Raw genomic sequence first — 15,773 nt, forward strand, 5'->3', positions numbered from 1 at the left:
GCCATCAAGTCAAAAAAGAGGTAAAAGATGTGAAAATGCTTGGGAAAAAATTAAAAGCTATGAAAGCTCTTAAAATATTTTAAATTTATATGGCATCATGTGTCTCACATAACTGTGAAAAGTATTTTCTATTTTAGATTATTCTTTTTTTTTTAGTCCTCACCTGAGGACATTTTTTTCACTGTTTTGAGAGAGAGAGAGAGAGAGAGAGAGGAAGAGAAACCCAATGTGAAAGAGAAACACTTGATTTGGCTGCCTTCTCATATGCATCTCGACCTGGTATTGAACCAGCAACCTGGGTACGTGCCCTGACCAGAGCCCGTGACCTTTTGGTCTCTGGGACAATGCTCCAACAACTGAGCCACACTGGCCAGGGCTTGAATTCCTCTTTTAAGTTAAAAGTTCACAGCTAGGTAAAAATGAAGGCAGAAGTCCTACAATTGAGGAATTATTAAGAACTGAAGAAATAAGACTGAAACCAAATACCATATTTTCTGATTATATTAAAATCATAACAAAAGCCTTCTGAAAAGGATCTTCATTTTTCAACAACTCAAATACCTACTGAAGAGTTTAAAAAGTTCCTATTGCACTCGGATCAAATGATGTTCCAAAGCTAAATTTTTTAAAGTTAGAAATATATATTACGATTAATTCCTTTAACAAAAAGCTCACTAGTTTTCCTTACACTTAAAATGCCTTAACACAAACCATAGCTTTCCTTCTGTGTGTACTGCAGTTTGCACTGTTTGTCCACTGGTAAAATTTTCCTTTGGCACGCCATGCCGTTCTGTCTCGTTAGATAGGCCTGTCGTTAAGTCGTGTAATGCTCTACACGCATTACACGCATTCTACAACCCTGAACGTTCCCAAAGCACATGCTCATCCACTCATCAGAAAACGTCTTAAAGCCACACTTGAATGCGCGTCCGACTTACTGGACATTGGTAGAAAACTTCATTTTTGTTCCGGCCTTCTGCAGCTTCCACTGCTATGTACTGACTCAGGCCAGTGTGGATGCAGAAAGTGAGAGGCAGGCAGTACTTCAGGCCCTGTCTTTGCTGGAAGCCCCCCGCCGCCGTGTCGACGTCTAACAAATCCTCGGAGCGGTAGTGATTGGACAGCGCCATGCTTCCCAACAGCCTGAGAACAGACTCAGAAAGGTCACCAGGTGCAGTGCCACACAAACAGCTGCTCTTTTTAATGGGTAATAATTTCACACGGACAACTTTATGAGAACTGGCTCCCATGTCGATTCTAAACTGGGAATGCAGAAAACACTACAATTTATATATTAAATTCAAGTTCTTGAGTGGAAAGATTCTAATTTAATTAAAAACCTAAGTGTCTAAAATGTGTAAATGTCAGCTTTATAAAAATAGTTTAACTGCTTTCAACAATTGCCATCTTGCCCTGATAAACTGATTTACTGATATTTGCTATGTACGCATGACTCATTTAATGTTTAAATCTCACTGATACTTTTATGCTGTTACAGCTTTCTTTAGCTTACTCTACCCTACCGGACAGTACAGACGTTAACCAGCCTCAACCTTGACCAAGTTTTTATAAACTTGGGATGTCTGGCACCTAAATTCATCCCCCTGTGTGTGCATGAAAACAGCCCGCTGTGGGGCCCCGATGAGATTCCTATCCCAAGTCTCACCGCTGGGCTGTGAACAGATAAAAATCCCCATGTTGAAATTCAGGACCTTTCTGTCATGTCAACTCTGGTCAACTCTTTTAATAAAGTTCTCTACTGGTTTTCCTCTTGAAGTGTGACAATTTTTCAATTTTGTCAAATTTTGATTTGACAGGAAAACAGACCAGGAAAAAGCCCCTAGTAATTTAGGCTTATTTGGTCCTAACTGCCCAGTGTTTCAGTTCTGAGCAGAGCCTTGCAGTCTCAGTATGACCGCCTCCGAGACTCCCTGCACGCACGCAACCCTGACCCGAAATGGCAAGTCACAGAGCCTCACGGTCCTTCACAAAGACACGCCACGTTCCGCTAAGAATAATGCAAAGTTCTCCCTAAATCCTTATTAGCATTTCACAAATGCAACATCTCTGAAATAGCTTCATTTCATACAAGAACAAAAGTGGACTTGTTCAGAGCATATAGTTTTTAAAGCTGTGAGTGAATGCAACAGCTGCTTATGTGGTCTGCTGTCCCAAAAGGTTTCACGTGAATACTTCATCTTTTAGAAGTTTGAAGCAGGCCATTTAATTATAGGCTATGCTTGAATAGGACAAAACTATATTTTCTTTACATTAGTGTATGTAGCTCTCAACAAATTATTGCTTTTTACACGGATGGTACATAGAATGCACATCAGGCTCTACAAAACAGATCATCTGGCCGCTAACAAGGCAACACTCCAAGTTAAAATACGTCCCCACGCATCTCTCCCCTATGTCCCATAACGCCACACCCAACTGGACTTCATTTTCACTATAAGGATGTGTTGATAAAACTAATGTTTTCATAAGGCATAAGGCATATTATATTTATTTTGGTAAAATCAAATTCAAGCTGTAGATTTTGTTTTGTGGATGGCTATACGGAAGAAGAGGGAATTCCTATACTCCTTGAATCTATTAAGAGTAGCTATAAATACAATTTATTTTCTTTCTAGAAAATAACTTGTATCATTAAAACTAACCACAATAGCACACATCTTACCCAGGAACCACTAACTTCTGCCCATTGTGGATTCGGTACGAACACCGATAGTCATCGGGAAGCTTGCATCCGATCTGGGCTTCCACGGCATCTAGGTCTTCTTCTCGAGCCCCCTCTGCAAGTGCACAGAAAAGCACGTTATGAAGAAACACTAAGTGTTTAATCGAAGACTAAATACGGTCTTCCTGCTAGCCAGTGAAACAATCTTACAGCAAGTGAATTCTGTCCAAAACACACTGCTGAACTAGAGGGAAATGAATGGAAAATCCAGAGAGACATGTCACATTCGACTGGCTGACTTCTGAAGCGCTGAGCAAGCACAGTCCTCGGTTCCCTCTCAACAGGGAAAACAATGGCACAAATAACACGTGGAGTGGTGTGCACCAGTGAAATCCACGATAATCTTTCCACATTACAGTGCGAACATTAGGGCATACCTCATTCTTCTTAATCTAATATACCCACACTTCTGCATTAAAAAACAGAAAACAAAACGATCTCCAGAAGTCCTCCGAACTGACGTTGTTAAACAGTCTTAATGCAGTCTCTCACTGGGAAACATAGGAGTCCAGTGTAGGTTCATGCTGTGAGGAGGCCAGTAACTTGAATTCGATTTTGCATGTGGGTAAGCCTGCCATATAGTCTAGCTTTAAAAAGTGGGAAGTAATTACAAACACCAGGAAAAGAAGTCCACCAAGTTGCTGGATCAAACCTCTGGCTGAGAACGAGGAAAACCGAACAACAGAAAACTGGTTTCCAGTCTGCTGGGGAGCCTCAGAGACCGTGAGCCACGGTGAGCTGAGAGGCCCAGAACAGAGAGGCTGAGAGGTCAGCCAGGCCTTCAGAGGGGCCACCCTGGCTTTGAGGCCACTGCCAACCCTGAGAGCAAACGACTGAGAAGCTGAGCAATGCCTTTAACGGTATCACAGGACTGAGTGAGTTTCCAAAACTGGCACAAACGCCAAACCACAGGTTCTAGAAGCACGATGAACTCCATGCAGAATAATCACAAAGAAAGTTGTATCCACATATATTACTGAAAAACTGTGGAAAATCGAAGACAGAGCAATTTTAAAAGCAGCCAGAAAAAGGGGAAAGCCTTCAAAGGAACAACAGGACAGACAGCAAAATTCTTAACAGAAACAAGAGAAGCCAGGGAAGTAGTGTCTTCAAAGTGCTGGAAAAAAAGGCTACTGACTAGAAATCTACATTCAGTGAACATACGCATCAAAAGTGAAGACGAAATAAACCCATTTTTAGACATAAACATCTTAAGAAAATTCAGCAGTAGTGGTCTCATTAAATAAATATTAAAGGGAATTCTTAAGAAAAGTTTTTACTTATTTATTTATTGATTTTAGAGAGACAGGAAGGGAAAGGCAGAGCAAGAGGCAGAAACATCAACTTGTTGTTCCACTTATTTATGCATTCACTGACTGATTCTTACATGTGTCCGGACCAGGGAATCAAACCCACAACCTTGGTGTAGCCGGACGATGGTCTAACCAACTCAGCTACCTGGCCAGGGCCCTGAAAGGAATTCTTCAGACAGAAAAAAGAATGATCTTAGATGGAAGAATGAAGGTCCAGGAAAAAATGAAGAGTAACAGAAAAGATAAATCTAAGATAATATTAAATGTATAAAATAATGATAGCATTTTCAGGGATATAAAATATATTAAAAATTAAAATCATAAAGCCTATAATACAAAAGGCAGGAGCCAAGGTATTTGGAGTTAAAATATTTTAAGATTCTTTTATTATTCCGAAAGTGGCAAACCTAGTAATTGAAACAGGCTTTAATTAAATAAAAATGGGGGTACAGCCCTGGCTGGTGTACCTCAGTGGACTGAGCGTGGGCTTGTAAGTCAAACAACCGTGGTTCAATTCCCAGTCAGGGCACATGCCTGGGTTGCAGGCCAGGTCCCAGCAGGGGACGCATGAGGAGCAACCACAGATTGATATTTCTCTCCCTTTCTCTCCTCTTCCCCTCTCTCTAAAAATGAATAAATAAAATCTTTAAAAAAATTATTCTATAAAAAAATGGGGGTACAGAATAAAAGATAATCAAGAAGAATGCAAAATACAAATACCCACTCAGGTGGCACAAATAAAAACAAGTAAACAATACATCTAAACTCAACCACATTAGTAATCACATTAAACATAAAGGTTAAATAACCTAACTGAAAGACAGACTGACAGACCAGACAAAAACAAAACGTAAGAAATACATCTTAAAGGTGTAGGCAGAGAAATAAAAGCTGTAATAGTTCCCCTGGACTCACACAAAATAGAATTTAGGTAAAGAGCATTATTAAAAGTAATGGAGGAGTTTTTGTAATGACAAAAAGATTAAATTCACTACACAGACATTATAATTCAAACTTTGTGTACCCAATAAGAGCTTCAAAATATATTTTTTAAATGAAGAACTACAATGGAAAAAGATACAACCATAATCATAGTGGGTGCATTCGTTTTCTATTGCCACAATATGAGCAGTTTAAGAACACCCGTTTACTGTCCCTCAGTTTCTGTAGCTTAGAAATCTGGGCACGACTGAATTGGACCCCCTGCGCAGGCCCCACGAGGCTGCCATCAGTGTCGCTTGGGGCTGCCGTTCCATCTTATGCATCTTATGCTGGGGTCCTCTTCGGGCTCACTGGTTGTTTGCAGAATTCAGTTCCTTGCCGTTGCAGCTGAGGCCCTTGGCTTCTAGAAGCCACCTGCCATTCCCTGTCCCCTGCCCTTCTCCACGACATGCCAGTGCAGTTATTCAAGGTCAATGGGAGAGATACCCATACTTTGAATCTCTGTGACTTCTGGAAGGGCCCAGGTCCTGTCAAGACATACCTGATTAGGTCAGGCCCCCTCAGAATAATTTCCTCAAATCAACTAATTTGGGACGTTCATTAATTACATCTGCAAAACCTCTTCCTGTCATATAGCAGGACCTAAGCACAGAGCCAAAATCAGTTCTACCCACAGTCCACTCACACTCAAGGGAAGGCCATTATTATATCGTGCATGTACCGCAAAAATGTGGGAATCTTGGGAACGATCTTGGAATTCTGCCTATCAAAGGGAGAAATTTTAACATACCTCTCTTAGTAACTAGTAGAACAAGTTGTCCAAAAAATTGACAAGAGTACAACATGATTAACAATTTTTGCCTAATTTTATATATCCATATATAAAAAAAATATGTATACTCTGAAAAAGTCCAGCCATTTTTAATATAACAACAGTTTGCATGGCATCTGTGTAACCTGGAGGCCAAGGGGTGTGGACTGCAATGCGCATATGTGAACAATGAGACCTTCACTGTCCTAGTCAGTGGGGGCAGCAGATACTGTCAACTGACCATGTGCACCATGTGGCTGTTGAATTCAAAATGACTGAGCAAGTACAGCAATGAATCTGGATACTGGAGGTATCCTGCTATGTAATATGAAAAACAGACATTTATTAAAGGAGATACAAGAAACACTGTACATAGGACAATGATGCCTCAGTCCCCTTCAAAATAGGTACATTGGGACCTCACACAGTTCTCCCAATTGCCATCAGCTGCCCCGTCATATTTTCCTGAATCTTACTGATGGTCTGAAATCTCTTCTCTTTCAAAGGTGATTTTAGTTTTGGGAAAAGCCAGAAGTTGCAGGGTGCCAAATCTGGGCTGTGGGGGCTGAGTCATGTGGGTGATTTGATGTTTCACAAAAAACTCTGCACGAGACATGATATATGAATGGGTATGTTGTTGTGATGAAGCTTCCAATCACCAGCTGCCCATAGCTGCGGCCTTCTGAATCATCTGGATAGTTTCCATGGAAGAATGTTCAAGCTTAATGCAAAATTTAATGCAGATTTGTTGCTCTACTCTCTCAGTTATTTTGAATTCAACAGCCACACAGTACATATGCTCCCTCAATGGCACCTATGTCCCCAGTGACTAGTACAGTGAAGTCTTCATTGTCCACGCATGCGCATTTTGGCCCACTCTCCTTAGCTGCCAGACATAGATGTCTCACAAACCACTTCCATAGTTAATCCCCACACTGTTGTCCATGTCCATGGGTTCTTCATATATGTTCTTTGACTAATCCCTTCACCTCTTTCAAAGAGGCCCCACCTCCCTCCTCCCCTCTTATGGCTGTCAGTCTGTTCACTATTTCCATACTTTTGGTTGTTTTGCTCACTAGTTTATTTTGTTCATTAGATTGCTCTAGTAAGTGAGATCAAACAGTATTTTGTCTTTCACCAATCGGCTTATTTCACTTAGAACAATAGTCTCCAGTTTCATCCATGCTGTCACAAAAGGTAGGAATCCCTTCCTTTTTTCCTGCTATGTAGTATTCCATTTTGTAAACGTTCCACAGTTCTTTAATCAACTGATCTACTGATGGGCACTTAGTCTGTTTCCAACTCTTGGCTATTGTAAGTAACACTTCTAAAACCCTCTTCTTATACTACTAACAGAAGGTACTTTCTTCAATTTGATAAAGTATCTGCAAAAAACCTACAGCAAACATTGTCTCTAAAGGAGAAATGTTGAAAGCTTTCTTCCTGCAACCAGAAAGACAAGGGTGCACACTATCACCCTATCTAGATGCAACACTGTACTGAAGACTTTAGTCAGTTTAATAAGGCCCTACCCAGTGCACTAAGGCAGAAAAAAGAAACAAATGACATACAAAGATTGGAAAGCTAGGAATAAAACCTTCAGTAGTCTACATGCTCTAGGAAATGCAAATTAAAACCAGCACTACACACCATTAGAAAGGCTAAAACACAAAGAATGACATTAAAGTGCTCATAGGAATGTAAAGTGGCAGAACTGTAACCATGCAAATTGGGTTTTGGCCACCTGGCACCTTGAAGCTACGTGACCCAACAACTTGTGTTGAAGGAAACAGGTTTCTATTAACCAGGTTCCAACCTTGGAGGGGTGAAGAGCCCTCCTGCTCAGAGCCCTTCTCTCCCACGAGACCCAGAACTGCCCTTGTTCCCCGAAAGGCTGCAAGCCAAAACCATGCCTAGAACCACGCCCTCCATGTCCTTATCTGTCCTTAAGCAGGTCTCGCAAACAGGTCTCCATCCTCTCTGGCATGTGCACCTGTGGGTTTCAGAGTCGCCATCCTCTCGCAGCAGCTGTCTCCCTCAGGGTCTGCGGTGCGCTGCTCACAGTCTCCATGTGTCATGGACCAGAAACCATGTGCTGTGCTGCACCACTGGATGACGGTGTCCCAGATGCTGGAGCCCAGGGAGGCACATGTCCCTGCATGGGACCCTGCCTCCAGGAGTGGGCTTCCATCCTCTTTGGGGGTCTAAGGCCCTGATGGGGCCCAAATCTCTTGGTTCCACAAGTGATCTGATCTTTGTGGGAAGCAGGGCCAGAAGCCCAGAACATCCGACTGCCAAAGCCAGAGGGAGACAGCTTGCACCAAGCTCCAAAGTCCCACACCAAGAGCCTCTAAACCCAGTGCACGAGAGAGCCAGAATGAGAGCCTTGCTGCTGTTAAGTCCCACTCTCTTTGAAAACATCCCCAAAAGAAGAGCCCTGCTTCCCTCTGCCAAGCCAGACCAATTTCAGAACAGGCCATTTAAAAAAAGCACTATCCTTCAGAAATGCAGAAGTCTGCAGCTCAGCATTCCCAGTCACAGTTCAGTCCCAAGCATCTCTCAGGATTCTGTGTGCACTGGCCTGGGTCCTTCTCACGGCACCAGTGTCTCTCCTCCAGAGTGGCCTTTACCTCCAGCCAGCAGCTCGCCAGTGTGTCTGTGGCCAGGCTGGTCCCCCACACCACCACCAGCTCTGCCGTGGTCTTCTGCGTGGGAAGGGCACTGAGGATGTTTCCAATGGACCTCCAGACCTCCAATAGACTGAGCTTGTGTTTCTCAGCATGCTATAATTTGAAAGCCTTGGCTCAGAATTTCCTGCGTGGCTGAATATCCGGTCTTCTATGGTGCATTAGGTGTCCGTCATTTTTGTAGCTCCCCAGTGTCTCCGACCCTCTTTTGGCTGCCATCTGTAGTCAGGGGAAGAGTTTCCAGCCATTCACAGGCAACCACCATGGGCATCTGGCCCCACAGGTCACACAGGTGCTATATGAGGTCCCCATCCATACCCCAGGCTATGTCACATCACAAGTCCCGCTTCCAGCGCTGCTTACACAATTTGCTGCTTACACAATCAGAAAGGCATGGGCTGTTAACCTGCCTTTGTGCTTCAATATGCCTCACATGCTGCGCCTTCAGCTCTGTGGGCACCCCTCCCACCAACCTTTTGGCAGAGTTTGGTGGGGGGCAGGGGATGGAGTTCCCCTGCTTTCCAGGGACTGTATGCTGTGACCTACTCCATTACAGAACCACTCTGAAAAATTAACAGTTTTTTAAAATTTAATATATAAGTACACTCTACAACCCAGCAAACTCAATCCTTGGTATTCACCTGATAGAATTATGCTTGTATGTACACCAAAATGACTTACGTTTGTATTATTTACAATTCTTTTACACTGGCTTTATTTGTAATAGCCCAAAACTAGAAATAACCCAAATACCCATCAACAGTAGAATAAATACATAAATTGTAGTCTACTCACTCATATAACAGAGCACCACACTGCAACCAAAATAAACCACTGTTAAAGACAACACAGTTGAATCTCTCTCTCTCACACACACACACACACACACACACACACACACACACACAGGAAATAATTCACAAAAAATGCATACTTAATCATAAAATTAGATCAAAAAGAGAGAAAACTACTCAGTGATGTTAGCCACCAGGAGAGCGGTTACCCCTGAGAAAAAGGGAGGATTCTAGGTACAGACTGTTGCTCAACTTCTGGACTTGGTGGGTGCCACAGTGGGTGTGTTCACATCCTGATAACTCACTGGGCTGTGCCCTCCCGATCTGGACACATGTCTGTAGGTTAGCTCACGTCACTGGTGCTAGCAGGTGGCCACCACGTACCCACAGATAAGCGATGAGAGGCGCACCGTGCCTCTGCGCTAATCCTCCTGCAAACACGCAACTCCAGTCTAGGTACGAATAACACTTCAAACAAAGTCAGTCTGAGGAACATTCTACAAAATACCCTCCCAGTACTTCTTCAAACTGCCAAGGTCATGAAAGACAAGGAGAGGCTGAGAAACTGCTGGAGACAAGAGGACACTAAGGAGACTCGATGACTAAATGCAACGTGGTGTTCTGGACTGGACACAGGAACCGAACAGGATGTTAGCAGACGAGCTGGTGAAGTCCACGTGAAGTCTGGAGTTCAGTTAATAACAACGCGCCGGCGAGGACTGCAGTTTTAACGCACGTCCCACAGGGCAGTGCATCCGGGGAAAGTGAAACTGCTAAAGGGTGTACAAGAACTCTGTCCTATTTCTGCAGCTTTCCCGTAATCTAAAATGACTCCAAAATAAAAGCTTTCTTTAGAAAAGCTTAGTACAAAACATCCTGAGTAACTGCCTGAACCAGAAGTTGGATGACTAGAGAAACTAATATTTATGTAGTTAGTACTACATGTTGGATATTTAACATAAAACACTGAGAAACTAAGAGTTTCTCAAAGAGGCAGCTAGAGAGAAAAGAAGAAAAACAAATGTTGCAAAAGAGAAAATATAAAGAAATGTATGCTTACAAAACAGTAAATCCAGGTTGAAAGTTTTTTTAATCCTCGTCCAAGGATAGGTTTTTATTAATTTCAGAGAGAGAGGAAGGGAGAGAGAAACGCTGATGGGAGAGAGAACACCCTTCAGTTCCTCCCGTACGTGCCTCCAGCAGGCACCTAACCTGCAACTCAGGCATGCGCCCTGACCAGGACTCACACCTTCAGCCTTTTGGTGCACAGGACAACGCTCCAGCTGAGGGCCTGGCCAAGTCTAAAAATCAATGTTTAGGGAGGCATCTACTATAATAGAACTGGGGAGTCAGACCAGGTGAACCTCAGCTCTACCACTTATTGACTGATTCCCTGGCAAGTCATCTCATCTCTTTAATCCTGTTTCCTCATCTGTGAAATGGGAGATCACACCGCCTGCCTGGAAGGATTAAAGTGAGGATTAAATAAGCTTCATGTGCTCAATAATAAAATGCTTTACTGGTACTCAATAAATATTCATTTATACTTTCCTTGCCCCTTAGCTTACTTATAATGAGGAAAAGGTTACTAGGAGCTAAGAAACCTAGATTAAGAGTTCTGTGTCACTTACTAGTTACGTGACTTTGCACAAATCACCCAAACTCTCTGAGTCTGACCCTTCACTTGTAAAACAAGGGGAGTGGTATAAATCAGGGATCGGCCTGCTGCCTGTCTCTGTAAATAAAGTTTTCAGGACAGGACCCCCCTCTCATTTGCTTATGTATTGTCTATGGCTGCTTTCCCACAATAACAGAGGAGTTAAGTAGTTAAAACAAGGTATCATCTGTCCCTCAAAGCCTAACATATTTACTGTCTAGTCATTTAAAGAAAAACTTGCTAACCTCGGGTCTAAATGATCTCTAAGGTCCCTTCCACCTGTAAAATTGTAAGCTAACATGTGAAGTGAATGTGAAACTTGAAGACACATGATGCACACTGTTAGAAAGATCAGTATAAGATGTATTAACACACCATAATTTCAAGACACTTATAAAAACTCCCCAAGCCCAATATCTATTTACTTTCTGAGTTTACTTTCTAGCTGCCAGCCCTTTGCCTTTAAAATTAAGTGAGGGACCAAGCCCACTGAGGTGAGCAGCTAGGTCCCTGACTCAGTCGGAAGACTCACGGGCCAGCCCTCCTAAGAGCCCCCAGCTTTCTAGACAGTAAAGAGCCTTTATGCTATTCCAGCTCAGGGCCAAGCCCCCCCGAGAACTGACACCTGAGAGTGAAACCAGGGCGCTGTTTCGGGCTGAATTCCTTGTTGGGGCCGACAACCACACCCTCACCTCCAATCACTAGGTACAGAACAGTGTGGGGGGGCGGGGCAGAGAGGCCTGGGAACTCCAAAAGGAGTAGGACAACAGAAAGAAAAAGAAAAAGAAAAAAAAGCAGCCACTGCTACGTATCCTTAGTTTCTTGGTAACCCTGCGCCTGAAAGGAGAACCACGTTCACACTCTCACATTCCAAATGTCCGAATATGGGACCAGCTCTCTACGAGTATTAACACTTAAATAAAATAGGATGGGTCCCTTCTCCCCTCAGCTGCTGTGGAGACCACAGCTCTGAAAGTCAGCCTTCCATGCCAACCCCGGTTCCGCCCTTTGCTTTGTGATGGCACACGACTTACTTGGTGTCTTAGGTAGTTCACCTATAAAGTGAGAAGACTAATTACCTTCCTCATCAAATTTTGGCAAATTCAATGGAGTAATAAAAAGTGCTTAGTTAAGTGCCTAGCTTCGTGTTTAATAACTGATAACTATTGTAAACCTCTTTTACTCATCACCGCCAAAGACAGATTTTCAGAATTCTTGCCCTCCTCAAATTATTTAACCTCACATACCAAGTGGATAACATAATCTTCTCTTCCGAGGAAAAAGCTATTAAAAATATCAGTCCAGGGTACTTTCTGTCAAAGCTCTCGCTCTCTGTTGAATCATTCTTCCCTTAGCTCCTAGCAGTTCAGTTTTCAGCACCTGTGTAACCCAGCCCACCACTCTTCCCACATTGTTTCTGTAAGTGCTGACCCTGACAAAGAACATTTACAGAAGAATCTTAGGAACCAACTTCAAAAGACACAGACTCCCGCCTTCAGTCCTCCCAGCTCTGGGACACATGCTGACCTTCAGCCGTGGAGCAGGAGGACAAAAGCCAGATGACGCACAGCAGACCACGGCCTGACCAATTCCGAGGTCCTCGTGGGAACGGACTGTGCCGGTCTGCTAGCACTGAACTTTTCAGCCCCGCCCTTGATCCCTCCGCCCTGCTGCCCCCTCTCTCCCTATAAAAACCTCTGCCCACACTGAGATGTTCAGATGGGCTTTGGAACGTGAGTCCCCCATCTTCTCGGGTGACTGGCACCTGATAAACCACGTCCCTTCTCACTGGCACCTGTCTCATGAGTTTGGCTTTCATTGCAGCAGGCAGTGGGCCCTGCGTTTTGATTACAGCTGGCCATGCAATCATGATTCGTATGAAATTCCCATCTGCCTGGGACGTTACAGTGGAAATGTGAGATGTAAAAGGAACGGTTTCCAAAAAGACCTTAGTTCAAAAGAAGTGCCCATAGTACACCTCGCCCCCATTTCAGTTTAGCAAAATGAAAACGTGAATAAAACTTCTTTTAGTGGAGAAATTTGAAAAAACTTGAAGGCTAAAACAGATAAGTAGCAATATCCCTGCCATCTATTTATGCACTTTGAGGGGCATAAATTTCAATAAAAAAATCAAATGAGTAAGAAATAAATACCTTGTTAACATTTCTTGCAAAAATCAGATACTAATGGTGTAGTAGAAAGCACAGATTCTGGGGTCAAATAGAACTTAGTTTAAATCTAAGTTTTCACTATCCTGTAAGTGTCAAACTAGAGATGAAAATTTTTCCTTTCTCTGCCCTGGCCAGTGTGGCTCAGTTGGTTGGAGTGTCATGCTGTAAACCAACAGGTCATGGGTTCAGTTCCTAGTCAAGACACATACCAAGGTTATGGGTCCGGCCCCCCTGGTCAGGACGCATGCGAGAGGCAACCCATCAGTGTTTCTCTCCTACAGATGTTTCTCCATCTCTCTCTTCCCCTCTCTCTAAAATCAATAAGCATGTCCTCAGGTGAGGATAAATAATTAATCTTCTTAAAACAGGAAGTTTTCTTTCCTCTATTATGCTGTTCTTATAGTTTTAAACTATTAAGAACCCAAGTCTTAATTATTTAGTCTCTTTCAAAAATTACATTGGCAAACACTTGCTTGTACTGAAAAAAGTAAAGAGGATTGTTCATAGAGTAGGCAGTTTTTCAATGAAAAAATTATTTGAAAAGAAATCACAATACTTATCTTCAAGCAATCTTTGTATCACTAGTTTGTTTATATTAAAGAAATATAAGAACTTTCCCTTTGCATAAGTAAGCAGGTGGGACACGAGACAGGCTGAAACGGCGCAGACCCTGCACAAGGGCCCTTTCAGCAATACAGGGTTCCTGTTTCCTGGCCCGAGAGTGAACGGTGAACTGCAGACAGTGTGGGACTAGCACAGACCAGCACAGACGACAGAGACCTGAAGTTACTTACCCTGTTTCTACTACAGTGACTACAATGGGGACGGGAGACCCTGCATTCCCAGTACCTTTCAGAGACAAAACCATCCGAGGACATCTGGGCTCCAGATATTTCTTGAGATCATCCCAGGCCTTTTTAATAGCAGCGTAGTGGTCGATGTACCTTCCTACATCTGAGTAAGTATCGATGAAGAGAGATTTCCAACACTGACTCTTCTGTGCTTTCTCTTCCCTAAACAGATTACAAGGATGGGGTTAAAATTTTTTTGAAATGAAATCTGCATGTATTTTAGACACTTACCAAGATACTGTATTGGAAATTTGTGGTTATTTCTGCCTTCCTTTTCATTTATTTTAGCCACAAATGAAGCCTGGACAGCAAACAGGGACACCAAAATTTTTAACGGGTGTTATTGCTGACCTGATGAAATTATGACACTTACTATCTTACTTTCTATTTAATTTTTTTCCAAGTTTTCTAATCTTAATAAAACATGTGAAACGTATATGGGATATGAAATTTCAACTTGCCCCTAAACACATACCAATTATAAAATTTAAAAATGTGTATGTACAGTTGACCTTTGACCAATGCAGGGACGAGGGGTGCAGACCTTCCCAACCTCCCCCCACCGACAAAAATCCAAGTGGAATTGTTGACTCCCCCAAACTTAACTACTAACAGCTACTGTTGATTGGAAGCTTTCCCAATTGTAAACAGTTATTAACATATATTTTGTATAGTATATGTATTATATGCTGTATTGTTACAATAAAGTGAGCCAGGGGGAAAATGTTAAAATCATAAGAAAAATACATTTACAATAGTTATTGAAAAAAAGCCACATATAATTGGACCCATGTAGTTCAAACCCATGTTGTTCAAGGGTTAACTATAGTTACTGTATTCTTAGGAATCATATAGCATCAAAGTAATCACATGATTCAACATCTGTGTTTGGTGCAATTCCACAAATACTTATTGTGTGTCTACTTAGCCACTTGAGGACGTTAAAAAAAGGCACATTTTTTTGCCTTCTAAAAATGCATAGTCTTATCAGGGAGAAAGAATGAAGTATAAATTTAAGAGTCAGAAGTGACACAAGGAAAGGCATCCACAAAGCCTCGAGGCCACACTAATGAGCTTGGACCTTATCTTGTAGGAAATGAAGAGCCACTGAAGGGTTTTAACTGGGTAGCTCTTTCAGAGAGCAAACTGTGGGTATCAACTGTGGGTACGGTGCTGGAGGGATGCGCCCGCGCCAGAGGCTCGGAGGGGAGTTAGGAGGGTTTTGCAGTAGTTCTGGTAAGATGATAAATGGAACTAAAACTGGTAGCTCGACGAAATGCGAAGGGAGAGTCAAGAAATATACAGAGGCTAAAAGCAGAAAGGCTCCGTTATTTAACACATAGAGGGTTGGGGCTGGCGGGGAGAGGGAGGAAATGAAAAAGAAGGGGCAGCGAGAGAGAAAGAGAGGAGAGATCTGGGGTCATTACTGTTTTTGGCTTAAAGGCCCAGGTGGATGGGATGGTACCGCCATGAAGACTACGGTTCAGGAGGATCAGGTTTAAAGATGGAGAAAAGAACAACTTGAGGTGTTTTTTCTGAGGGGGGAGATGTTAGAAGGAAAGTATCTTTTCATTAATATTAATAATACATTATTTATCAAAACCGAAAAATACCAAAGAATAATGAAAAACTAGTCTCCTGCTCTAAGCCCAACCCTTCAAAGGAAACCAGTTATTTCTGGAAGTTATCTCTATAATTCTAAATGTCTATGCCTCTAGTTCTTGATTTTTTAATTTTACATCTTTCTACTGATGCCCTAAAATAAAAGATCATGATATAGCAATACTTAAAATTCTCTCTTCCC

At 42.5% G+C, this 15,773-nt stretch overlaps 1 protein-coding gene across 1 annotated transcript in view; it reads right to left on the minus strand.

Annotated features, from left to right (window-relative positions):
* The window catches only part of FBXO3 (F-box protein 3), a 35,448-nt gene that overhangs the window by 14,850 nt on the left and 4,825 nt on the right, over window positions 1–15,773 (minus strand). The window contains exons 3-5 of the mRNA XM_037128241.2: window positions 13,968–14,131; window positions 2,684–2,798; window positions 939–1,143 (exon numbers count right to left, since the gene is read on the minus strand). Coding sequence (XP_036984136.2) covers window positions 939–1,143; window positions 2,684–2,798; window positions 13,968–14,131 — 484 coding nt within the window. The remainder of the gene's footprint in view (window positions 1–938; window positions 1,144–2,683; window positions 2,799–13,967; window positions 14,132–15,773) is intronic.

This window comes from Artibeus jamaicensis, unplaced genomic scaffold (assembly GCF_021234435.1).
Source record: "Artibeus jamaicensis isolate MK-2021 breed Jamaican fruit bat unplaced genomic scaffold, CSHL_Jam_final contig_797, whole genome shotgun sequence".
Taxonomy (NCBI): Eukaryota; Metazoa; Chordata; class Mammalia; order Chiroptera; family Phyllostomidae; genus Artibeus; species Artibeus jamaicensis.